A 26,980-nucleotide genomic window follows, 5' to 3' on the forward strand; every position below is an offset into this window, starting at 1 on the left:
TCCATTTTTGTTTTTCAGATGTTACAGTTCAGACACACAGGCACCTAATTTTTAAGATTAAACCTCATTTTTTTTTTGAAATTTGGTAAATCTGCTCAAGCGATTTTGACAGTCGGTTTTGCCGACAGCTATTTACCCTTGACTTATGATAATTCAAACTGTTGACTCTTTATAGGGAAGGTTCTGAAGCAGTTAGCCAATATTGACCAATTTGTATCTGACCTAAGACTGATATAAATATTACAACGCAACAGATTTTAACTATATCGACTACTTCCTGTACTTTATATGAGATATGTGAAATTTTTTGGAAAATGTGGAAATATGCATTTTTCTCGTTTATGAGACTCATGGATACTCAAAATTTTGACTCTTTGTGGGGGAGGTACCATCTTTAATCAGATCTTGGGTTAATAAAAATATTGTAATGTGTGTAATTTGAAGAGAATCTTATGTCTATTTCGAATTTTATGATCGTTTTGGTTATTCAATATTTTACCCTTTGTGGGGGAGATACCAGAAGTAATGGTCCGATCTCTACCATCTTTTTAACAGATGTTGTGTTGATGAAAATATTGAGATGTGCCAAGTCTAAATGGAATCTGATGTTAATTTCTTGTTTTATGAGCCTCATGAATATTCCAAATTTTGACCCTTGGTGAGGGAGGTAACAGAAGGAGTGGGCCAGCATATTCCATCTTCACATCAGACCTTGGATTAGTAAAAATATTGTGATGTGTATAATTATAATTTTATAATTATAATTTGCAGAAAATCGGACACTTATATCACGTTGTATAAGAGTTTTAATTATTCAAAATTTTGACCGTTTGAGGGGGAGGTATTTGATGAGGTGGACCGATATTGTTCATTTTCGCACATGACCTAACATTGATGCAAATATTAGGATATGCAATGTTGGAGCATAATCGGATTATCATTTCTCTTTTTGGTCAGTAAGTTATTTTCTTTTAAAATGTTGTTCTTTTAAAATGGAGGCACCAGGAAGAGTGGACCGATATTGCCCATCTCCAAACTCGATCTATGTATGACAATAATATTACGTTGTACCAAGTTTGAATCAAATCGGATACACCCTTCGAGAGTTATCGTGCGCAGACAGACAGTCGGGCATCGCTAGATGGAATCCAAATGTCCTTAAACGGATTTGGTCCAAAGAGACCTATGGTCTAAACCCGTTATTTCGATGAGGCACGTTTTGGCCGTATCAAATGATATATACCCTCCGTAGTCATAAGGCTGAGGGTATAAGAAATAACTGTATTAAGTAGATGCCTTTGGGCCTGAATTATATACAGACATTACATTTCCAGCTCGTCTTTTGTGAGCGGATTTTAAATGACTGTAGAATTATGTTTCAAAAAGGGGTGTTATAAAATCTCTCCAATATGACATTCATTTTCTATTGGTGCCCACAAACGTCGTCCCACTACTTTAAATAAGATTGCAGCATTTCCTACAGCCGTGGAAAGGGTGTGAAATTAAATTGGGAAAGAAAATGTTTATTTAATTATTACCCATTATGACCATACCTATCAAAAATATGATCTGATTTGCTTCATTGATATTAAGTAATGGGAAATTTTAAAACTTTAAAAATATTTCTTCATAATTGTCTCCCGCTATGTGCTTAATGATGCGTATCTATAAAAGAGAAATTCAATAATTTTCCAATGAACATATTAATTATACATAATTACTCTCAGATGTCAAAGGTGTGTCTCGATAGATTTATGGGGGTGGAATGGTTTTATTTCAATTTCCTAATCCAATGAACATTTTCCAGCGATTTTGAAACATTCAAGTTCTTCCCCGCAACAGACGAACTTAACATATTTTCTTTCTCATTTATGAGGATTACATTTATCCAACCACCTGTAGGTATGAAACAATATTCTTTCTCCATTCTCAATGCCTGGAGAATTGTCGTTTCGAAAATGACCATCAAACTACATTTAAACAAATATTCAATTATATTTAAGCCTTTTGTTTCATTTTGTGTTAGATTTCTTAACAGATTTTATTAGCAGCATGATGTTTTTATGCAGTTTATATAAATATTTTTTCGTTTTTTTTTTTTCTTTTCACATCTTTCAATAGACTACAACTAGAAAAATGTGAGTTGTATCCTTTGTTAGTAGCATGGCGATGGAATCGCAATAATTTTCTGCATTGTTTTCGTATTTTAAATAATTTCTTATAGAAATAAAGATTTTATTTTATTGGTTTTTCACATTCTGGAAAAGTGTAATAATGATGATTAAATGATATTTTTCTGGTTTTCTTTTACACATTTAGTTCTTCATTGTAATTTAGCGAATAAGGAGCCTGTATTGTTACCGAGTTTTTGTGATTGGCGTAATGTTTGTATTATGGACGCAACTGAAATCATTTTCTGCCAAACAATTTAGTCACGTTTCTTTTTACGTCGAGGCTTCTTTTTCTTTTTTCTTCGCTCCTATTTCTTACTGTTCTTCGTATTTGTGTCGTCCTTGCTCTTGTCGGTTTTCTCTTCGGCAGCACCCTTTTTATCCTTGGTTTCTTTGTTTTCTTTATCCTTGCTTTCTTTGCTCTTGTCTTCAGACTTTTTATCCTTGCCTTCTTCAGCATCACGATTTGCTAGCTTATTGTTGATCAAATTGTGCAGGGCAATAATGGAGCGTACCATGGAGGCCAAGTAGACAACCAACATTTGATCGTTGGTCTTCACATACATGGTCTCGGTGAATTGGTCGTTTGTAATATCGGGCAAAAGATTGAATATATCTTGCAATTGATATACAATCTGATAGTTGATGGGCATTTTACCGTCTCCCACACGCTGCAGGTAATTCTTGATGTCACTCAGCTGGGCCTTGAGACCACGCAAACCCATTAATTGATTAGTGATTTTTTGTGAAAGACTGCCGACTGTTGTATCCTTAATATCGCGCAGTAAATGCTCTACACCCACTTCTTCAGCTTCCTCAGCACCAATTTCACTGGGTACATGTTCAAAAGTTTTACACGTAGGTGAACCATCATCATGTACCTCCTCGACAGCAATGTAGGCTTCTGTTGGCAAACCTAAATCTTTAGGTTTGGCATCAATAATGACTAAAACTGAGTTAGGACAATAGCGACGTATCAGTTCGTTGATGGCAATATCGTTCTGGTGCAATTTGGGACCAGTGTGGTACCAGCCCACTACACGTTCTTTGGCATTGACTTTTTTGAACATGCCATACATGTTCTCCAAATAGTCATGATCCAAAAACCAAACAGATTTATCTTTGTCATCCTCATCGAAGGGTACTGCAAACAACAACAAAACAAATTATATATGTATACAAATATAGAAAAAATTGAGTTTATCGTACCTGCAAAACTGTTGGATATATCCAAAATGCCCTTGGCTCTCCAACAACCCAAGAGGACACCAACAACTCGTTTTTGATTACCAATTTTACCCATTCGATTGAAATGATCCACGACTGACAACAGCACCAAAGGATGGACAATCACCTTGTTTACAACGACTTCTGATGAAGGCATTTTGTTTTTGTTGTTTCTTATCCCAACAAACGTAATAAGTTTTTTAATTATACGCCAATAGCGTTTACTTTACTCAGATTTGTTAAACAAATTCGATTTAAACAAATTTGTTTAAACAAAAATACAAAGACCGGATTTTTTTGCAAATTGTGCTTACAAGAAAATGACACAAATGACAAGCATGACAAGCATAATACCAATACCATTAGGGACGTACAAATCGACAAATAGGGATTCCCAAGTCGATAATTAGAGGTGCATAAGTCGATTTTCATGCTATGTGTTATAATTTGTTATACTAAAATGCACAAATGTAAAGAAGTGCGAAAAATTAGAAAATATAACTTTGATATCATTGGGTGTGTACGATAAGCCTATGTTTTGTAATATTTTAACAAAATTGTACAAAATGTTGTACGATAACACAAAGTTCAGTAAATATGAGCGAGTGAATAAAATCATTTTGACAGTTGAATTCCTGAGACTTTGCAAAATCTAACTTAACTCAGTAAACATTATTCTGTAATATCAGCTGAATGTAATTTTTTGTACCCTCCAGGAGGGTATGTTGACTTTTAACGATTCCCCTTTGTCTGTCTTTTAAAAGCAGAATACAATTTACATTATTTCACTTTCAAAATTTGGTGAACAATTTGTTTTTTGTCTAGGATGGTTGGTATGTAAATGAGATATATCGGTCCTTGGTTTGGTATAGCCGCCATTTAACGGTACCACCCGATATTCGGTGTTTTTATGATTTTTGCCAAATTTTTTTTCACGCATTTGAATAAAACTTGCTATTTGTAGTTCATAATGGGTTCTAGCTCCGGCGTCGAAATATTGTATGTAATAGGTCCATGTTTTTATAAATTACTCATATAATAGTACTTCCGATATTCGGTATTTAAATGATTTTTGCCACATTTTTCTACGAATTTGTCTAAAAGTTGGTATTTGTAGGTCATAATGGGTTTTAGGTCCGTTAGCAAAATATTGTTTGAAAAGGTCCGCGTTTTTGTATAGCCCCCATATAACGGTACATCCCAATATACGCTTTTTTTCCAAGGATTTGTTTAAATTTTTGGTATTTGTAGTTCATAATTCTAGACCCGGTGGCGGTATTTAAGAAGATTTGGTAGATGACATTCCTTGAAGTATAAAATTGTCTATATAGGTTCCGGTTTTGGTATGACCCCCACATAACGGCCTCACCCACTTTATGGTCTTATGGCATTATCTAAACGGTCTTACTGGTATTTGTAGTTTAAAGTAAAACACGATTGATGGTATTAAAAGTTCGGCCCGGACAAACATAATATTTTTTTTACTTGTTTCTCATTATGACCGAAAGTTGTAAATTCTGCTTTTATATTCTATTATTCATTTACAAATGGAACTGAAATAATTAAATGATTATGAGAAACGTTAAATGCCGACCACCCATTGAAGGAATTACCCTTTCTTGCAAACTATTATTTGGCACGAACATGTATTTGTTTGGTTGGCGGCCCTTGGTCGAGGATTTATTCCTCCGAGTCAATCCGGTACATAGAACCGGCATCTGTCAGATCGACACAGCAGTATAAGATGCTACAACAACCAATATTTCGCGTTTTCTTATTTGGAAGAGGCATTCCAAAATTTGTATTAATATTTTAAGAAATTTGAGGCCACAAAAAATATTAAGACAAAATGGTGTTTTTAGATCCCTTTTAACTAAATTTTTCGATCTTCTAGAACCCTTATTCTCTTCTTTGCATTTCCGCTTTGATTCTATTTTTTTTTTTTTTTTTTTTTTTGGTTTTAGAAAGTTGAAACTTGGCCAATTTCCAATCGGGAGGGTTCCGCTAGGTCGTTAATGTTTAGAGCAGGTGTTTACAGGTTAAATTTGATCTTGTGCAAAAATTCAGCAATGGCAGGAAGATTTTTAATCCCATGTTTGTTGATGAAATCTACAGTGGATCTTGAGCTCCGCATATAGTGATTAGAATTTCTTTCCGACGAAAAGCGATGGCACTGAAATAGGATATGATCGACATTTTCCTCAGTGCAACAAGTTTCACAGAGGGCAGAAGGAACTGCTTTCATTCTTTCCAAGGTGGCATTGCAAAAGGCGTGGTTTGTGACAACTCTGTTGAGTGTTTTTGTATCCAAAGGGGTAGATGTGGTATTGTGGAACCATGGTCGTTTGGTGACTTCAGGGAAGATTGTGAAGTAATGGGAGGAGCCGGACAATCCTCTTTCTTTATACTCATTTGCCCATTCTATCCACAGGTCGTGAGTTATATGGTTAATTGCGTCAGAGATAGTCAAGGGTGTCTCAATCTGCGAGCCAATCTCTCTCGCCATTCTTGCGGCTGATCAACTGTTTCATTAAGTGGGATACTACAGTGCCCCGGGATATGATGCAATTCAATCTCCTCAAAGTGTTCCGAAGCTAGCCAATTAATTCTGTCAACAAGATAATTTCCCCTCTGATTGTTTTTTATTGCTACAAGACCACTAAGACAGTCACAAAGAATGGCTAATTTTCGAATTTGATTGTTAGCTGCATATTCAAGTGCTTTGACTATTGCTATAAGTTCGGCCGACATTGAGGACAATGCCAGGTCTCCGAAATACGAGAACACAATACCAGGGCCTTCATGAATAAAGGCCGAGCCAGAGAAGTCGGAAAAAACGGAACCATCTGTGAAGAAAATTTCAAGACCTTTGTTTTTTAACTGATTTATTTTTTCATTATATAATTGCCCAATTATCAAAGAATCCGCGTCAGCCTTCTTTGTAACTATTCCCTTGAAAAACACGTCATCAACCACTATAATCTGGGTACCTGTTCCTAATGGGGAAGTTTTCCCGACTTTTTGGAGAATATCTTTGAATTTTGTGTGTACTCTATAAATGCCAGTGTTAATAGGGTGGGACAGATTCCCGAGGGTATTTACAATAGGTCGCTTATATGCATAGGATTTCACCAATTCTTTTGCTGCCGTGAGACAAAATCTATAATTTGGAGGTAGCTCTGCCGACAAGTGGTAGAGACATGGGACCGGCGTTGATCTTATTAAGCCAAGAGATTTTCTCAAACAGTTGTTGATCGAGGTCTTAATTTTATTAACGGAACCTTTGTCAGCATTGGCAAGGGCCGCAGATGCATATTCTAACTTGGACCTAACACATGCCCTGTAAAGGCGCAGGGATTTACGTGGATCTATGCCCCTGTTACAACCACCTAAGATATTTAAACACCTGTTTTTCTTTTCTACCTCTGAAAGGACATTTTGAACATGTTCCTTTGCGGAGTTATTGGATGCCACAAAGTAGCCTAAGTACTTAATTTTGTTTACCTGCTCAATACCAACTCCGTTCTGAATAAGATTCAGGTTTCGAACTCTCCTATTAAAATGGACTGCAGACGTTTTACTAATATTAAAGCGAAGGTTAATCTCCCCGCACCGAGCAGCGAATTCATCAATCTTCGAATCCAAAATGCATCTGGCGGATTCAAAGTCCCTATGGTAAACCAACAGAAAGAAATCATCTGCGTATTGGAATAAAATGCAATTATCAGACTGAATAGCATGTAATGAAATTGTGTATGCATTAAAAAGAATTGGGCTTAACGCACTTCCCTGAGCTAGACCACCGCTGACGGAGACGACGCGAGAACCAAGGACGAGATTCCTCCTGTGGAGGAAATCTACAATCCACGAGGTAATCGCGCCATTCACCCCCAGGTCATCCAGTTTTGATTTCAATATATCCGCCCTCACACAGTCATAGGCCTTTTCAACATCGACACAGAAACCTAACACTTGGAAACCCCTCGATTTTAACGCATAGACCGTATTGATTAGGTCGTTAATACACATGGATGTAGAGTGGCCCGGTCTAAACGCATATGACCGGGCAGGGAACACGTGATTTGCTTCGAGAAAACTTTGAGTTGATTCCTTCAACATTGATTCAAGGCATTTAAGAGGCACCGAAAGAAGTGAGATTGGCCTGTAATTTTCTAACTTGGTGGGGTCCTTTCCCTGTTTTGGGATTGGCGAGATTTTAATATTCCTCCAGTCATCTGGAATTTTGCCACTTGACCAAACACTACACAGGATATCGAAGAAAGCCACAAGCGCCGAGTGAGACAGACTTCTTAAATGCTCATAGGATATTTGATCCAACCCTGGGGCTGAGTTGGAGCTTCTCGACTGTAAAAAACGTTGAAAGGTCTCAAAAGAGAGAAATGATGGAGAAAGGCGACCTAAAGTCGGAATCCCAGGATCCCCCGCCAGGTCCACAGTAGAATCCACATCCGGGGCCAAAACAGGTTCCTCAGGAGCATCATCATCGGAGTTGGCAATAGAATTCTCCAGGGACACAACCCTGGAGACCTCCACTGGCGCCCCGTGAGACTCCCCCGCGTCAATCCTGAATCCGCCCAAGACATCGATTCCCCCAGGCCCATCGGAAGACATAGAAGCTATACTAAGCTCATCCGTATCAGGTTGGTGTACAGCGGATGTATCCGAGGTGGAGGCAGAAGCCAATAAATTAAGAAATTGTCCTTTTTGATCTTCATCCCATGTGTGATTAATACTTTTAGGCTGCTTGTACTTGCGTACATTTCTAATCGTTCTCCAGAAATGTTTGGTGGAAGTACTACTGGAGAGTTCATTAACCACCGATTCAAAGTTCTCAATTTTACAATCTTGTACCTTTTTACGAAGAGTATCTTCTGCCTCTGTAAAAGCCCTTAAGTCTTGTAGGGTCCTGCTTTTAAAATATTTAGCCTTTGCAGCCTGTCTTAATCTAAACAGCTTTTCTATTTCTTTATTCCACCACATTTTCGGGACATATTTATTCTGTGCATCTATTGTAATTGTGTTTTTTTTAACAATCTCACGAACCTTGTTATTGAAATTTTCAATGGAGCCACCTACATCTAATTTAGCCATCTCCTCTAAAACTGCCCTTTTCTTCACTCTTTTGGTTGCCCTTGGTGGGATAGGGTTATTACCGAATTCCACAATTACGGGCAAATGATTGCTATTAGTAAGTTTATTCGAATTAACTGACCAAGTAGGTGTTAAATTGAGATTTTTTGCAAACGTTAAGTCCAAGACAGAAGCATGTCTATCCTGGAGACGGAAAGTAGGTTCACCATTATTAAGACAATAAAAACCACAAGATGACGCTATATCATCCAATATAGCTCCTTGGGCGTTCGTGATCGTATCACCCCATTCTACAGATCTGGCATTAAAATCACCCCCAACTACTATCGGCAATGCAAAACGTCCAAGATGTGTGAAAAGACTATTAACCATTAATTCAAAGGTACCCCTCTGCGTATTCGGAGGAATGTATACAACGCTAAAAATGAAATTATTTCTCAAATTCAAGGTTTTTACGCCTAAAACTTCCATCTCAACACCAATGTCGATGTCGATAAGTGAGAAAGAGATATCTCTTCTCAAATATATACCTACACCTCCATAGCTGTCTTGACGGTTTTTAAAAGCAAAATTAAAATTAGTTAAGTTAGAAGTCGAGTTATCTTTCAACCAAGTCTCAGTTATCAATGCGATATCAATTTTATTTTTTTCCATAAAAAGCTCCAGCAGACATTTATTATTATTATTATTCAAACTCTGTATATTAAATTGTAAAACTCGCATAATATATTAATTTTGATTATTATTATTATTTTGTCCTTTCAGACTCTTATTCATTAATCCTAAATCCATTTGCGCTTGACTGCTGTTAATTGCATCTTTAATTTTGTTAAAAAGGTTCATTGATTCCTTATTGACTACATTTGGAGTGATTAAAGCTTTATTCAGAAGATCAGTAATGATGCTAAGAACTTTTTCAAATTCCGTAGTTTTTTGATTTTCTAAGGCACTAAGTAATGAGCCATTTGGCAAGGAGTATGAAGCACCTTGGTCAAGAGCTTCACGGTGTTGCTGTTGTGTTCTCTTAGCATTTTCTTCTTCCCGTATTCTATTTGCATTGTTTTTAGCGACTCGCGAATAAGATTGAATTCTGTGGAAGTAACTTGAGGATTCTTGTGTGTTGTTGGGGGTAGGTCTATGACCCATACCCGAAGAGTTATTTCTAGGTTGTGGAAGAGATGGGAATTCTCCATTCGATTCCTCATCTAAGAGGTAGAAACTATTTCTAAAAATCGGTGGGTATTTAGTTTTTGCTTCGTTATATGAGAGATTTTCGATGGTCATAACTCTTTTAATATTAAAAGCTTTAGTCCTAGCTGGACAATTTTTGTCAGTTGATTTGTGGTTATCCTTACAATTCGAGCACTTGACTGGTGCTGGAGCACAAGGTACTCCAATATCATGGATGGTGAAGCATGTTGAACAGGTTTTTTGTTGCTGTTTGCAATGTTTAGAAAAGTGATTATATCGATAACATCTATAACATTGCGCAAAGGGTATAAAATGACGCACTTTCATAAAGGCACAGCCATATATTTCAATATTGTCAGGTATAGTAAGACCTTTAAACAGTATTTTAACACGTTTGGTGTTAATCAAATCATCCCCCTCCTTTCTCTGGACTCTTTGAATTTTCAATATGGGTATTTCACTTTGGAAGTGTTCTCGCATTTCGTCCTCAGACACATCTTCCTCAACCGGAAAAATTATGCCCCATTTTGAAAGAAAGTGAGCAAAAATTCTTGGTTGGTAACCAGCACCTATTATTCTTTGGTCAGTTACAAAAGCATTTGCTGCTTGTGCAGTCTTAAAAACAATCTTACCTCTACCATAACCTATCTTTGTGACACAAATTACATCTCTAACTTCAAGGAACTTTATATGACGGGAAAAGTCAAACACACTAAAAGGTTGTCTTGCACTGTTCTTAGTGATTGTATCAATATAGACCATGAAAGGGCCAGGATGAGTATCATCATAAAATAATTCTATATCATCATTACCAGGACTAGCTGGTAAATTGTTATTATTAACCACATTTACTTTACTTGTTGACACTACACTAGCACTATCCTCAGACACAGACGAACCAAACACATCATAAACCTGAGCACCGTTAGTCGCAGCAGCCTTGACGCCCTCTGCGCAACCTTCCATTTTTCTCTCTTTAGAATTGCCATCCATTCTTCCAATACTACGACCTCTCTTACCCGTTATTTTTCCAACGCCATTGCTCCTTGCACCACTCCTCTCCACTACATTTGGTAGAGGATCACCTGGATCCCCCGGCATCCCTCAAAAAACCACTGCGGAGATCACACCAAATTCCAAAGAACCAGGATATCAAAATGCCAAAAGTTGAAATTTAAAGATGAAATGAAAATTTATGTTGATGTCAAATGAGTTGATTGATGAAAAAATTATTTGATGTTGATGAAACTAAATGGGATATGTCCAAACAATCAGGAACTCAGGGCACTTTGTCTCCCTGCCAGAATTCTAAACAAGCTTGATCAAAGGACGCTTCTAGAAATTTCTAATGCGCACGAAAATGTATGTAAATTACGATTGTTATTTTGATGTTCTCTATTCAGAGGTTGAAACGAGAGTGTTGATTCTATTTTCTTTCTCATTGTAGCTGTCTCTGCTAATCACAAAGAATCGATAGCAAATTGTTTGCTAATCATCGTAAAATGATAACCCATATCTTAAACATCTGTTGCTGTGTTGGCTGTGTTGTCGGCCGTTTTGTTTTGATTCCTTTTGTGTTGTCCGCCTTTCCCTTTTGATTCCATCTTTATTTCGATTTTCTCTCTGTGCTGTCTTTCTTTTCAGTGTTGCCATATTGTAGTGTCCTTTGTTCGTTACTTCTTTTTCTTTTCTCGGTGGCGTCGGTTGGTAATTCATTCAATTGATTTTAATTTATTAATTTATTAATTAATTATTTAATTTCGTATAAAAATTTATATATAAATAATTTAGAAACAAATAGAACAAATGTGTATATGTGTGATTTGAGATTGTGCGTGATTTAAAAGACTAAAAAAACAATAAACAAAACCCGACCGCCAACATAACCTCCAATTAATGGTCCATGGATAGAAAAGCCATATATGTGTCTCCAGCATAACTTTCAAGATTTATTTATGGAATTAATACATTGAAAAATGGAAGACAACGTTATTAATACTAAATTAGAGTTTATAAACTTGATCAAAAAGTTTAATGAAGCCAAGGTAAATATACCACTGTTATTCTTCCAATATTTCTTCCTTTCATGACTATTTTCTCGCTAACCCACCTTTAGAGATTGGTAACCGATAAACTAATGCAACATTTGGATGTTATGAAGGAGAATAATAAAGAAGTTCTAAAACTAATCCATGATTACAATGAAAATTCTAGCAAGTCTCTAACGCCTCTAAGTTCAACATTCTTGACCACACAACAAGTGGCCCAAACCACAATGCAGGCTTGTGATGAACACTTAGTCAACAAACTGGCACAGATACGCCAAGGCAATCAAGCAATTGAATGCAGAATGCAAGAGGAGACCGAACGTTCGCAAAAAGCATTGTATGAGATTATGAATAAGGATGATGTGGCCTTGAAGGTAACAATTGCTCTATTTATTTTAATATGTTACTAAAGTATCTAAAAATCTTTCATTGTTAATAGCCATATGAGGAAGTTGTTTGTGCCAAAGAACAGCTACTAAACGAAACGGAAATTCTCAATGTGGAATGTGAGGAGTTAAAACAAAAGGCACTTGAAATTGAGCAGAACTTAAAATCTCAACAGGCTCAAGTTTCTGCGGAAATATTAAACCTGGAATTGATCTTTAATAAGTCAAGGTATGTTGTCTGCACTTCCGTATTATATTTTAGTTGATTGATCATTTCTCCATCATAGGCTTGAAGTATCAATGGCAAAACAAATTCTTAATGATCAACTCTTTAGTTTAAATTTAAGTTCTATAAATGATGTCAATATGAACTCTGCAGAAATTGAAAAGTTAACCGCGGAAATTGTGGAAAAAGAAAATAAATTATTAAGCTTACAAGGGCAAAATGAATAAATTAATTACTAATTTTTAAATAGTAGTAAGAAATGTTTTAAATTGAATTATGTAAATAAAAAATAAATTATTGTCCAAAACTCTTTTTTATATGTTTTCCAATATTGGTATTGAAAAGAATACTATACTCAAAGATAGGTGAAAAAAATGTAATGACATCGAAAAATATGGGAATAGTCAATTGAAATTCTTGAAAAATCCCGAAATATGTTTTTCGAAGCCGAGTAGGTAGACTGCTTAAATTAGCATGTTGACTATGCAAAAACGTGCTGAGGGTCACCTGCATAAAAAACCTAACTAACTTTCCGTTGTCTATATATTAATTTGTCTATGATATTGGTATAATTCTAAAGGCCTTCAGATTACAATATTGTTTATTTTTCCTAAAGAAGTCCTTATTTCCCTATACATAAAGAAAATATGCAAAAGACGATTTTTAAGTGTGCCCGCCCGTAAATGAAAGTCTCTTACAGAAGTTTATTATTACCAATTGAAGTCATATGAGAATCATTGGAAAGCTCTTTAGGTCCTAATTACAATGTTGTATATTTTTTTTATAAATATGTCCATACCTCCCCAACCCACAAAGAAAATCTTGAGTAGAAGATTTTTAATGTGACCGCCCATAGATGAATGTCTCTAATTCTAGACTGATGGACCGAAAAAAACATATCCTTGAGAAGAAGATTTTGTCGCCTAGCTGACTATAGAGTCTAGAATACTTATATTCTCTGTCAAGGAAGATTTTGATGCATGAGTGAGTACAGACGCTAATATCTCGGCAAAATTGGTTTCAGGCCATTCGACACAAAAACCTTTCCTTAAGAGGAAGATTCTGGCCGAACTTTGAATACCCTTCACCATTAGGAAGGAACTTAAAAATTAAAAAAAAAAAATCGTAAAATACCCTTTAATGGGTGCTATACGATGACGAGGACCTGCATAAGTAATTTTTGTCATACGCTGTAGTAATGATTCCGTTGTAGTAATGAACCCTTTAATGGGGGCTATACGATGACGAGGACCTGCATAAGTAATTTTTTGTCATACGCTGTAGTAATGATTCCGAACTTTAAATTCGAAATTTAAAACAACTGCGTTGAAAAGATTCGTTTATATCATCTAAATTCCGAATAAAGGGGCTATACGAAGTCCTGGACCTGCATAGATAATTTTCTGTCTTAGGTTGAAGCACCCATTACGAGCTTCAAATGCGAATTTTGAAAAAAATTCCTGTGTATAATGTAGCTAAAATCATAAAAATAACGAATATCGGCAGGTACCGTAATATGGGGGTTATACAAAGACGTGGATCTGTATTAGTAAATTTTTTTTCTCATACGCTGTAGTACCGATACCGAAAATAGAATATTGGTAGTATGGTATATGGTGGCTATACGTAGGCGTGGACCTTCATTTTTTGTTTTAGGCTGTAGCACTCATTAAAAACTTCGAATATGAAATTTGAAACTATTCGGGTGGATAATGTCGCTAAAATCAGCATCAATACTGAATATCGGTAGGTATCTTTATATATATATATATATATATATATATATATATATATATATATATATATATATATATATATATATATATATATATATATATATATATATATATATATATATAAGATATGAACCTGCACAGACATTTTTTTTTTTGCATAGGCTGTAGTACCCATTACAAACTTTTCAATTCATTCGAAAGATATACCCTTCATAGAATGGTGAAGTATATAACAAGTAAAAACATTAAGTTCGGCCGGGCCAAACTTTTAATACCCTCCACCTTAGGGTAAAAGAAACATTAGAAGAAATGTGGCAAAAACCATAAAAATGCCGAATATCGGGAGGTACCGTTATATGGGGGCTATATCAAATCATGGACCCATACATGCAATGTTTCGCCAGCGAAGCTGGAACCCATTATGACCAACAAATACCAATTTTCAGACAAACCCGTGAAAAAATGTGGCATAATTCATCAAAATACCGAATATCGGGAGGTACCTTTATATGGGGGCTATACCACAACGTGGACCTATACATGCAATGTTTTGCCACACGCTCAGGGACCCGTTATGACCTACAAATACCAATTTCCAGACAAATCCGTGAAAAAATGTGGCATAAATTATCAAAATTCCGAATATCGGGAGGTACCGTTAAATGGGGACTATACCAGAACGTGGACCTATACATGCAATGTTTTGCCACACGCTCAGGGACCCGTTATGACCCACAAATACCAATTTCCAGACAAATCCGTGCAAAAAATGTGGCATAAATCATCAAAATACCGAATATCGGGAGGTACCTTTATATGGGGGCTATACCACAACGTGGACCTATACATGCAATGTTTTGCCACACGCTCAGGGACCCGTTATGACCTACAAATACCAATTTCCAGACAAATCCGTGAAAAAATGTGGCATAAATCATCAAAATACCGAATATCGGGAGGTACCGTTATATGGGGACTATACCAGAACGTGGACCGATATATCTCATTTTCAATACCAACCATCCTAGACACAATGCAAATAGCTCTGCTAAATTTTGGCGCTCTACGTCAAATAATGTGGGCTGTATCGCTATTTCAACAGACAGACAGACGGACAGACAGACAGACGGACATCGTTAAATCGACTTAGAATTTTATGCTGATCATGAATATATATACTTTATGGGGTCAAAGACGAATATTTAAGGATGTTACAAACGGAATGACAAAGTTAATATACCCTCCTTTCCAAGGTGGAGGGTGTAAAAAGTTGGAAACATATGACTACAAGACGTTAACTTCATAATTCTGCCAATACCTATACACAGTTTGTGTTTATATTGATTTGAATAATAAAGAAAACAGTTTAAAGTCTTTAAAATATCATATTTTCGGCGATAATGGGTCACAAACTTTATAATTATGGGATAAAACCATGGTACAATGAAGAGAAGGTAGGTCAACTTTGAAAAAATTTCAAGTATAGAGGTCTACCTGTTTGGCTTGTAATGTCAGAATTGCTATCAAAACAATAAAAAAGCAAATTTTTTATTATTGAAAAGAAGTCACACACATAAGCAAATGAAGTTGACATATTAAGCCAGAAAAATAAAAAAATTTAAATCATATGGTAGTTCTGCCCTACCTTGAACTCATTGTACCATGGGATAAAACCATATTATCACTCTATATTGGTATCAATATTGTGAAATAAATAGAACCAATTGTTACATGTTGACAAGTATATTTGACACAATAAGACTTCAGCACAGATTTCCATTTTGAGGTTGAAAAACCTGTCTTCTTGAGCCATGATTTTACCGTGATTACTCACTTGCAATGAAAACCTTATGCATATCATATTACCCGTAACAAATAACTTCCCAATTTTATGAAACCTTCCACTGTACAAAGTCCCTCCTTTTGCATAGGTCGCACTTACGTCAGCTGTCAACCGTTGTATAATATTCATATTCTTCCATCTCTCATTTATTATTTTTTCTCTCTCTTCTAAATAAACGAACAGCTGTTTTTTATTTACCGCTTCAAGTGAAAGTTGTCAATTTCTCATTTCGTTCGAACGACGCAACTCTCAAAACTATTAATTTGAAGTTAAATTACATTTATTTTAAGAATGTTACGAACTATTTTACAACGAAATTATAAACCTCAGTTAAACAACTTGACGCACATACGATTTTTTGCCCAGAACCCTTCCACGAGAGTTTGTATTGTTGGCGCTGGGCCGGCAGGTTTCTACGCGGCTCAACATATTTTGAAACATTTACCAAATTCCAATGTGGATGTTATTGACAAATTGCCTGTTCCTTTTGGTTTGGTGAGGTAAGTTAATGAATTAATGGGAAAAGAGGACAAGCAATGGGCAAGTTATCCCCTTGAAGTAATGTTGGCATTGCTCCATCCACGATTGTTGCCAGAAAATGCATTTCCTATGGGATCAAATATGGCATGGAATATATTCTGGAAATAATCTAAGATTTTAAAAGTAGCAATTGAAAAACATACATATTTAACAAATTATGTACATACATACTTCCTATGCTCGCGAAGTAGAAAGTTGCATTAGCTTCCCTCAGAATTGCAAGTAACAACAACAGTAATAATGGCAAATGTTGAGTATTTAGTTTCACATTAGGCATTTTGAAAATAATGAAATTTGCTGCATTTCAGCCAAGCTCCTTTTATACAATTCTCAAGTCATAAAGTACGGAGAAACTATTTCCCATTCTTCTGTTTAGGTTTGTGTGTTTGTGACTTAATATTTCAAAATAAAAAAACCTGTATGTCATTGCTTCTTATCAGCTCCAAAACTAATTACTTTAGTTATTTATTTTCAAGTTCAATGAGTTTACTTTAAGTTATCTTTTGTCATATTTTTTTAGATTTGGTGTTGCTCCCGATCACCCTGAAGTGAAAAATGTAATTAATACTTTTACAAAGACAGCCGGAAATGAACGTTTCAAATTCTATGGTAATATTGCTTTGGGCCAAGATGTCAGTTTGAAAGGGCTACGCGAACGTTATCATATCGTGCTGCTTACCTATGGTGCTGATCAGGATCGCCAATTGGGTATTGAAAATGAAACGCAACCAAATGTGCTGTCAGCACGTAATTTTGTTGCCTGGTATAATGGTCTGCCGGGTGCGGAAAATTTAAATCCTGATTTATCGGGCAAATCTGTAACGATTGTTGGCCAGGGAAATGTTGCTGTAGACGTTGCCCGTATGCTGCTGAGTCCCATTGATGATTTGAAGGTGAGTTGTATCATTATTTTTATATTATTTTTATTTATATATTTTTTATTATTTTTTATATATTTTTTTGAAAATCATACCTCACTACTTCATTTGCCATTATTCAGATTATTTCAATTTCATTTCTTGATTTGAATGTACTTTGATTTCGTTGTAAATTTGATTATGATGCTTGTAATCTGTATCCTAGAGAGATAGGATCACTTTTAAAAAGTTTTGTCTTTCCTTGAAAATGGAAGAATGCATTTAGGTTGGGGCTTGCGAATTTTATAAAAGTCCAGCAATTAAAAAAAAAAAACACAAACGCCTTAGGATTGGTAACAAACATGGCTCCGTTGTGTTTTAAAGGTGTTAAAGAAATTATTTCAACATTCCACTGCCCTCGCTGACAGATAATTGACTGTAGAGGACCACGTTTTCTTATATAAAACCTAATATTCGGAATTTCTAAAATGTTATCCTCATTCTCAGCCATATGGCTAGAGAGTGTATATATCATGTTGATAGGTCAAAACTTACCTAGTCCAAACTTGGTATATTATTATCAAACTTACATCGAGTTCGGAGATGGCCAATATCGGTCCACTCCTTCTGATACCCCTCCTACAAAATGCCAACATTTTCAAAGAAAATAATTTACTGCACCGAAAGAGAAAGGATAATCCGATTTTGCTGCAATTTTGCAAATCCTAATATTTGCATCAGTGCTGCGTAAGGTGCGAAAATGGACAATATCGGCTCACTCCATCAAGTACCTCCTCCACAAAGGGTCAATATTTTGAATTATTATAACTGTTACAAAATGTGATTTAAAGATCCCATTATTTTCAAATTACACACATCACAATATTTTTCTTAACCCAAGGTCTGGTGTGAAGGTGGAATATATAGGTCCACTCCTTCTGGCACCTCCCCCACAAAGGGTCAAAATTTTGAATATTCAAGAAGCTCATAAAACACGAAATTACCATCCGATTCCACTCAGACTTAATATTTCAATAAACACAAGATCTGTTATAAAGATGGTAGAGATCGGACCATTCCTTCTGGTACCTCTCCCGCAAAGAGTCAAATTTTTGAAGAACAAAAACCCATCAAATTGCGCACATCGCAATATTTGTATTAAACCAAGGTCTGGCGTGAAATTGGGATATATCGGCCCCATCTTTCTGGTACCTCCCCCACTAAAGGTTAACATTTTGAGTATCCATAAAGCACATAAAACGTGAAAATAACGTCCAATTCCATTCAGACTTGGTATATCTCAATTTTTCCATCAACACTAAATATTTTATAAAGATGGTAGAGATCGGACCATTTCTTCTGGCACCTCAGACACGAATAGGTCAATATTGGTCAACCTCCCCCCTAAAGGGTCAACAGTTTGAGAATTTAAAAGATTTTGTTATAGATGTTTTTCAACGTATCACCAAAACATTCATCACAATTCATCTTAATCTCGCACTTTTTTTATTTTTTTTTTTACATTTCAATTTTAAAACCAAACATTCTTTGTGATTTTTAGAAAACCGACATTACTTCTTATGCCCTAGACTGTCTAGCCTCTAGTAAAGTGGAAAAAGTGTATCTTGTTGGACGGCGAGGACCCCTACAGGTAGCATTCACCATAAAAGAATTAAGAGAAATGTTACGTTTACCCAACGTTAGCACCCATTGGCGACCTGACGACTTTCAGGGTGTTACAGAAGCCATTGAAAAATTAGCACGGCCGCGTAAACGCTTAACTGAACTAATGTTAAAAAGTCTTAACGAACAAAAGTCTCAACCACAATATGCCAAACAATTTTTACCCATATTTTTGAGATCACCAAAAACTCTAAAGGATCAAGAGTTAGTGTTTACCATAAATGAAATGCAACAGGATAAGGCTGTGGCCACAGCGGCACATGAAAGTCTACCCGCTGAATTGGTATTAAGAAGTATAGGCTATAAATCCTCATGTGCTGATGGTGATTTATGTTTTGATGCCCGAGCTGGTATGGTTGCAAATGTAAATGGACGTGTTCTGAGAAATGCAAACGATACGGCCTCTGTGGATCCTGGTCTATATACTGCTGGTTGGTTGGCCACTGGTCCCACAGGTGTTATACTTACCACAATGAATGTAGCATTTTCGGTGGCCAAGACAATATGTGATGATATCGGGGCAAAGAAAATTCCAAGGGAGGAGAGCAAACCTGGCCTCGTGGACTTGCTAAAGGACAAACGTTATGTGAGCTGGCAGGCTTGGGAAAAAATTGATGCTGAGGAGACGAAACGTGGTCAGGCTGTGGGAAAACCAAGAGAAAAAATTGTCAACATTGAAGAAATGTTAAAAGTTGCTGGGGTTTGAAGGTGCTGCGATAATGGTAGTTAAGGTTTAAAGTTACTGCCTGCTTTTTGTTAAATTTAAAATGAACTAAATCGAGAAAGTTGCTACCTAACCTATGTTTACTGAAAAGTATTTGAACGAAATAAAATTAATTCAAAATTTAATAAAACAGGAGTTTGATAGCAACTCATTCGAATTGGTTTGTTTTGAATTATTACAAAAACAAGCTGTTAGTATTAAGTAGAAAATGTACAAAAAATACAATAAAAAATATTTTTTATTTGTTATATAATATGAAAAGGTTAATTTAAAAATAATTTAAATGTAGAAATTTAGGTTTAACTACGAAATTCTCATTATCTTGATATTGTCATAAAAAGCGAAGCCTGTTAAGGTTGGTTATGTTTAGAATATAGACGAATTTACATGGGACAATTTTTATTGAGCTCTTTTGTACTTACATTTTCAAGGCAATTGCTTTTCATCAATTTCCGTTTCCGTTTTTATACCCTCAGCCATATGGCTAGAGAGGGTATATATCATCTCATACGGAAAGAGACCCTAGGTCTCTTTGGACCAAATCCATTTCGGGACATTTGGAGTCGATCTAGCGATGTCCGTCCGTTCGTCTGTCTGTCTGGTGCGCACGAAAAGTCTGGAAGGGAATATCCGATATGGTCCAAACTTTGTAGATTGTAACATTATTATCAAACTTAGATCGAGTTTGGAGATGGGCAATATTGGTCCACTCCTTCTGGTACCTCCTCAAAGAAAGATCGACATTTAGAAACAATATATTTTATTGCACAGAAAGAGAAAAGATAATCCGATTTCGCTCCAACTTTGTAAATCCTTATATTTCCATCATTGCTACGTCAAGCGCGAAAATGGGTAATATCGGTCCACTCCATGAAGTACCTCCACACAAAGGGTAAAAATTTTAAATATCCATGAAGCTCACAAAACTCAAATAAAAATCCGATTCCATTCTGACTTGGCACACTTCAATATTTCTAACAGCACAAGATCTGTTATAAAGATGGCAGAGATCGGACCAATTCTTCTGATAGCTCCCCCACAAAGGGCCAAAGTGTTGAATAAACCAAACGATTATAAAATCCGAAATATGCATCCGGTTCTCTTCATATTTTACACACCCCATTATTTCTACTAATACTAGATCTGATGTGAGGATGGAATATGTCGGTCCACTCCTTCTGGTACCTCCCCCACAAAAGGGTCAACATTTTCAATATATATTAAGCTCATAAAACGCGAATTTAACATTCGATTCCATTCAGACTTGGCAAATCTCAATATTTTAATCAACACAAGATCTGTTATAAAAATGTGATTTATCGGTTCACTCTTTCTGGTCCTTCCCCCACAAGCTGTCAACTTTTTGAATATGCATGAAGCTCACAAAACGTGAAATTAACACCCGATTCCATTCAGACTTGGTACATCTCAATATTTCTATCAACACAAGATCTGTTATAAAGATTGGACCATTCCTTCTGGAACCTCCTCCCCTCCCAAAGGGTCAAAGTTTTGATTAACCAAAACGATTATAAATCCGAAGTAATCATGTGGTTCTCCTAATATTTCACACATCCCATTATTTCTAACAACACAAGATCTGTTGTGAAGATGGAATATATCGGTCCACTCCTTCTGGTACCTGCCCCACAAAAGGGTCAAACGTGAAATTAAAAATTCGATTCCATTCATGCTTGCCACATCTCAATATTTCTATCCACACAGGATCTGTTATAAAGTTGGGATATATCGGTTAGCTCCTTCCAGAGATCTGGTACCTCCCCCTTATAGGGTTCAACATTTTGAGATACAAAATGCTCAAAGAAATCGAAATAAGCATCCGACTCTCTTCAAATTTCATGCAAATATTTTTGCTAACGCAAGATCTGTTGTGAAGAAGATATATATCCGCCAACCCTTCTGGTACATAATCCACAAAGTGTCACAATTTTCAATACTTTTATCTGTCATAACTTGCTAAACAAGTCAGTGATTCTTTACAACTTGCTATATCTAAATATTTCCCTCAGCCAGAAACCCCTCAACCAGGATATTAGATTTTATGGTTTCGCATAAAATGTTCGTTTTTTTTTGTTTTGTAATTTTGACCATAAATTTCGGTAAATTTCAATATTTTCCAAAAATTACCGCACGTCTCATAAAAAGAAGAGGAAGTGGTCGATATAATCCAAACCTGGTAGGTCGCAATATTTATATCATATTTAATTAGGTCCGATACGAAATGGACAATATTGGTCCATTTCTTCGAAACCTACTCCATAGAAATTTAACCATTTGAATAAATATAACAGAAGTCAGAATATATATAAATAATCGAACATTGCCTGAGGGTATACATCTGTCGTGACAGATACTCTTTGAGTTGTTTTAATTTGATATTTGAAATTCGCAAAAGCACTGACACAGAAAATCGTTACCATCGAAATTACGCCATTTTAAGGCATTTTTTTTTTCAACCGATTCACTAGAAAAAAAATGTATCAATAAATCAATATTCAATCCCGCTTTCTTTATATTTAAAAGGTTTTCCGACCCGACCGAATTTATGGCGTTTTTACTTGTTTTTTTTTTTTGGATTATTGTGTCTATGTAAGGTCTGGCCACAAAATTAACATTTCTGCCAAAAATTTGACATAATGGAGTCCTTTATAAAAAAACATTATTCTATTGCATATTTAAACAATTATAAAACATAAATAATGTTTGGGGTCGTTAATATCTTTTTATGTCGTTTTATGGATACTATTATTGAAAAGCAATTTATAGCAGGTATAACAATAATTCTTGGAGTTTTATGGATATTTATACAAATAGGGGTTTATACAGAGTTATAAAAATAGGGGTATATTGATATAATGAAATAAAATTTGGTTAACATTTCAATGTTTCTCCTCATTTTATTAATCATGCTAAAAAAGCTCCTGCTGTTAACAAAATAATTTTGTGTATGACAGTTTATGATAATTTTCTTTTCTTATATTTACATTTTAGAGTAAGTTTACATTTATTTTAACATTTTCTACTGTAATTAAAATTTATAGAAACGTAACCTAAGCAGAAAAGTTTGAGCAATTTTTACAGAGTAAAATTTAAAGCAAACTTGTCCTAAAGTTATGATTTGCTACTCCTTCATATAATTTTGCAAATTGTATGAGAATGTAGAATTATTTTTTTATTATTATTGTTATTATTTTTAATATTATTATTACTATATACTTTTTTTGAAATTATAATAATCATTATGAAATATGCTACGTATAGATTATTTCTACGGTTTTATGGAAACATATACAAAATTATAGTAGACTAAAAAGCTCCAAGGCCTATAATTTGATTTGTATAATACATATGATATAACCGTTCTACGGCCCTCAACAGAAAGGGGGCGGCTGGATGTAAAAGGTTTTTACCATATCCTTAAACCTTTTGACAGCGGACACTAGATGGTGCTACTGTAGAAACAAGCCACAACTAGATGTCGTTGGGGTATATCACTTCGAAAGGTTGTTAGCTTCACTAAATCTGAATGTATTTTAGCACAGACACAATTTTGATAGTTTATCCTTGCTACGTATGGTGTCGCTTCTTCCTTGACCTCACTAGATGGCGCTAGGGGTATTATTTTAAAGATTTTTGTCTTGAATTAAAAAAAGAGTTTTTAAAGCTTTTCTTTACATTTCCTAGCACTAACCACTATTTTTGTTCTCTATTGGAAAGATATAAAATGCGAAAGCAAAATTCAATAACATGAGAGATTATAGTAACAGCAGACCCAAGGTATATGAACAGGGCTTCAATTTTTGTTCTATGAAAATGTGAAATGAAAACTTTTATAGAGGAAAGAGGTGTCAAATGAAACGTATTATAAAGCAAATATTTTTCATTTCATATTTTCATAGAACAAGAATCCAGCCCCATGTCAATGAGGAGACAAATATATGAATAATTTATCAATATTTGGTCAGGTGTGAATATTTGTTGCCACAGCTTGTTTTCAATCACAGACGTTCATGGAAAGACAAAATTCTTACAAATTATTGGTTTACTTGTCCGAAATAAAACCAATAAGGAAAGGACAAAAGTATTACCCTACACAACTATGCGTATTGGGTTAGATGAAAAAACCTCAACCATCTTCAGACTGCTGTCATTTTTAAGCCATTATATTTTTTACAAGCGTACATAAGCATTTTGTTGAGAATTTTGTGAATAATCATTTTTGTCTCGTACCATCGCTCGTTATCGTGATACTGGTGGCGTAGCCCGGCGTCAAGGAAGTGGACGGAAAAAACATCGGCAGAAATGTTTCGAATAGTAAAGAAGCGACTTGATTGGAACCCGCGTCGTTGTGGCCGAAAAATGGCTCCTAAGCTGAACATATCGCAATATTCCATTCGGCAAATATTGAAAAATGAGCTCGGGATAAAGCCATTGAAATTCCAAAAAGTGCAAGAACTTACACCGCAACAGAAAGAAAATAGACTCGAAAGAGCTAAAGAGTTGCTTGGCATGGCCGAAAGTAGTGAACTGCCGAATTTGGTTTTCTCCGATGAGAAATCAGCAGTTTGTAAGCAAACAGAATGATCGTGTTTACTTGCCAAAGAGATCAGCTGGTTGGCCGCCAGAACCAGAACTCAAGCGCCGGCCATGGTGATGGTGTGGGCCGCCATAACAGCCGATGGTAGCTCTCCGCTCGTATTAATTGATCGTGGCATCAGAATAAATGCCGAATATTATCGCGAAAATATTCTGGAGGGTGTGTAAAGGCCTTGGGCACGCAAACATTTTGACCGCAGACCTTGGATATTCCAACGGGACTTAGCACCATCGCACTCAGCACGCGGCACCCAAGAATGGTTACAAAATGAGGTCCCTCTCTTCATTTTAAAAGAAACAACGGCCACCAAAATCTCCGAATACCAATCCGTTGGACTATTATGTTGTGAGGATTTTGGAAAGCAAAGATGACACTAAAAATACCAAAGTGCCCAAATACCGCAGAGCAACATTCGGGCGGCGTGTGACGGTTTCATTGGCGTTTAAAGGCCATAATTCGTGCCAAAAGTGACCAATTCGAACAAATCTGAACTTATTCTACAATTTGATGCTATTTCCGACATTTTTTGCTTTCAATCAATAAAATTTATAAAAAAATGTAAAAGTTATGGCGTTTGACTTTGTTGCAGTTTTTTTCATCTCACCCTGTATATGAGAGCTACATCCTAATCTGATTCGAACTCGATAAAATTTGACAGAGGCATTTTTGAGCTCCATAAATTATTATTTAAATTATGTGAGGTATTTAAAACCCCAAATATGAAGAAACATATATATGGGAGTTATAGCTATATTTGAACCGATTTTCTCAAAATTAAGTGTTCTTGCTTCTACACTGAATTCGGTCGGATGTGCCAAAATTCTGGTCATTTGGACTGATGTTGGCCATTTGGTGCACAATTAACCCGGAATTGGTTGAATATATGTATGGGAGCTATATTTAAATTTGAACTTATTCTCTCCACTTTCAAAAGGATCCGTCCTTAGTCCAAAAAATATTGTATGGAAATTTCATCTCAGTCGGATAATAAATGCGATGGGTATTTTTTTCACAAAAATACATGGACAAATGGACTGAAATGCATAAATCGAATCAGAAAGTGATTCTATGAAGTTCGCACAAAATTCAAATCCCAACATTTTAGGAATTTTTAACAACCAATTTCACAATAACATAGATGCAAGTGAAATATGCTGATTTTACTCATAGACATTTGCTCGAATCGGATTTATGGATTTTCCCAGCATTTTATAGCTTGTCTGCTCATCTATTCCTCGAAATGGAACAATAAAATCGAAATGTAAAAGTCTAAAAATGTCAACATTTCCAAAAACATTATTACAGTATTACAGAAAAAAAAACGTTGGTTTATTATAACAAAAACAATTTTATTTTATATTACTAATTTTGTGACACAAAAACATTATTTATAGTTCGGTATATCCATGTTATTCCTATAATTATAAGTTCTCCATAAAAATGTTATGGACATAATATAAAACTTTTATAAAACGTTTTTCTTGAACCTATAAAAATACTGTTGGTCATTATTCCAGTCACTTATACGAAATGCTCAAAACATTTTTATTATTGCAAAAATTATATTAAAATTCTTTCTAGGGCCATAATCGGAGCTTTCAGATATAAAACGTTAAAAATGTTAACATTTGTCACACGTTATAACAACTGGAATATGAATTCGTTATAATTCAAATTTAACATACCCTCTGTTATCGCGTTTTTTGTATTTTAGGGTGTTTTAAATCGTCGTTTTTATACCCTGCATCACAAGGTGGTCAGGGTATTATGTCTTTGTGCATTTGTTTGTAACGGGCAAAAGGAAACGAGATAGACCCCATAGTTCCTTTTGATGACATGCATAGAATCACATTCTGAGTCGATTTATGCAAGTACAGTTCGCATTAATTGTCCTATCCAGATGAAATTGTGCACAAATCAAGGACGAACCCTATTGAAATTGGAGATAATCGGTCAAAATTTAGATATAGCTCCCATATATATCTTCGTCCGACTTGCCTTTTATTGCGCACCAAACGTGTAATATCAGTCCGAATTGTATGGAATTTGGCACGTACGTTCAGATTGGACCTGAAAATAAGTATGCAATTTGATCGAAATCGGTTCAGATTTCGGTTCAGCCGTAATATGCACTCCAACGAGTGCATACCCACGATATTCAACAAATATATCAAATACAGCTCAGAAATATCTTTACCACATTTTATCGAGATCGGTTCCGATTTGGATATAGCTCCCATATATATTTTTATCACCACCATGCATGCACCAAATGGGCAATACAATTCCGAATTTAAAAGATACAAATGCTTCGGCATATTTAGTCCCTTGAACTTTAAATTATAATTATAATCATTGCGTGTGTGATTGAATTCTCCCATAAAAACTTTTAATTGTTATGCGGAGCTCTACTAAATTAGCAAAGTGGTGTAGGGTATCATAAAGTCGGCCCCGTCCGACTTTAAGACTTTCTTTACTGGTTAATTAATGAACATTTCATGTTTTTATTTTGGTCATAACTCATTTATTATTGAGTTTTTCGTTATTAGGGTGTTTTGAATCGTCGTTTTTATTGAAAGTTTTCGATAATTCATGCCTAAATAACTGATCACAAATAA

The 26,980-nt window shown here is 35.4% G+C and overlaps 3 protein-coding genes and 1 long non-coding RNA gene across 6 annotated transcripts; 2 read left to right on the forward strand and 2 right to left on the reverse strand.

Annotated features, from left to right (window-relative positions):
- Positions 1–2,112: 2,112 nt before the first annotated feature.
- On the reverse strand, positions 2,113–3,752 carry LOC101888560 (26S proteasome non-ATPase regulatory subunit 7). The gene is made up of 2 exons (XM_005174800.4): positions 3,381–3,752; positions 2,113–3,315 (listed from the first exon to the last, which is right to left on the reverse strand). The coding sequence occupies exons 1-2, from the start codon at positions 3,553–3,555 to the stop codon at positions 2,480–2,482; spliced, it is 1,011 nt and encodes a 336-aa protein (XP_005174857.2). The 5' UTR covers positions 3,556–3,752; the 3' UTR covers positions 2,113–2,479.
- A 7,487-nt stretch (positions 3,753–11,239) lies between these two features.
- On the forward strand, positions 11,240–12,668 carry LOC101895984 (uncharacterized). Of its 3 annotated transcripts, none has more exons than XM_059131038.1 (5): positions 11,240–11,404; positions 11,493–11,746; positions 11,818–12,123; positions 12,189–12,364; positions 12,423–12,668. In XM_059131038.1, the coding sequence occupies exons 2-5, from the start codon at positions 11,678–11,680 to the stop codon at positions 12,586–12,588; spliced, it is 717 nt and encodes a 238-aa protein (XP_058987021.1). In that variant the 5' UTR covers positions 11,240–11,404; positions 11,493–11,677; the 3' UTR covers positions 12,589–12,668. The 3 variants fall into 3 exon arrangements, with proteins under 3 accessions (XP_058987021.1, XP_058987020.1, XP_005174905.1); XM_059131037.1 differs by having other exon boundaries at positions 11,243–11,408; XM_005174848.4 differs by having other exon boundaries at positions 11,244–11,746.
- A 3,445-nt stretch (positions 12,669–16,113) lies between these two features.
- LOC101888739 (NADPH:adrenodoxin oxidoreductase, mitochondrial) lies at positions 16,114–19,997 on the forward strand. The gene is made up of 3 exons (XM_005174801.4): positions 16,114–16,440; positions 17,001–17,373; positions 18,899–19,997. Exons 1-3 carry the CDS (start codon positions 16,232–16,234, stop codon positions 19,724–19,726), a joined length of 1,410 nt encoding a protein of 469 aa, XP_005174858.1. The 5' UTR covers positions 16,114–16,231; the 3' UTR covers positions 19,727–19,997.
- Positions 16,199–17,249, reverse strand: LOC109613379 (uncharacterized). Its single transcript, XR_002194948.2, has 3 exons — positions 17,160–17,249; positions 16,652–17,023; positions 16,199–16,589 (listed from the first exon to the last, which is right to left on the reverse strand). It is a non-coding gene; the product is annotated as an uncharacterized LOC109613379 (long non-coding RNA).
- Positions 19,998–26,980: the final 6,983 nt, after the last annotated feature.

This window comes from Musca domestica, unplaced genomic scaffold (genome assembly GCF_030504385.1).
Source record: "Musca domestica strain aabys unplaced genomic scaffold, Musca_domestica.polishedcontigs.V.1.1 8, whole genome shotgun sequence".
NCBI lineage: Eukaryota > Metazoa > Arthropoda > Insecta > Diptera > Muscidae > Musca > Musca domestica.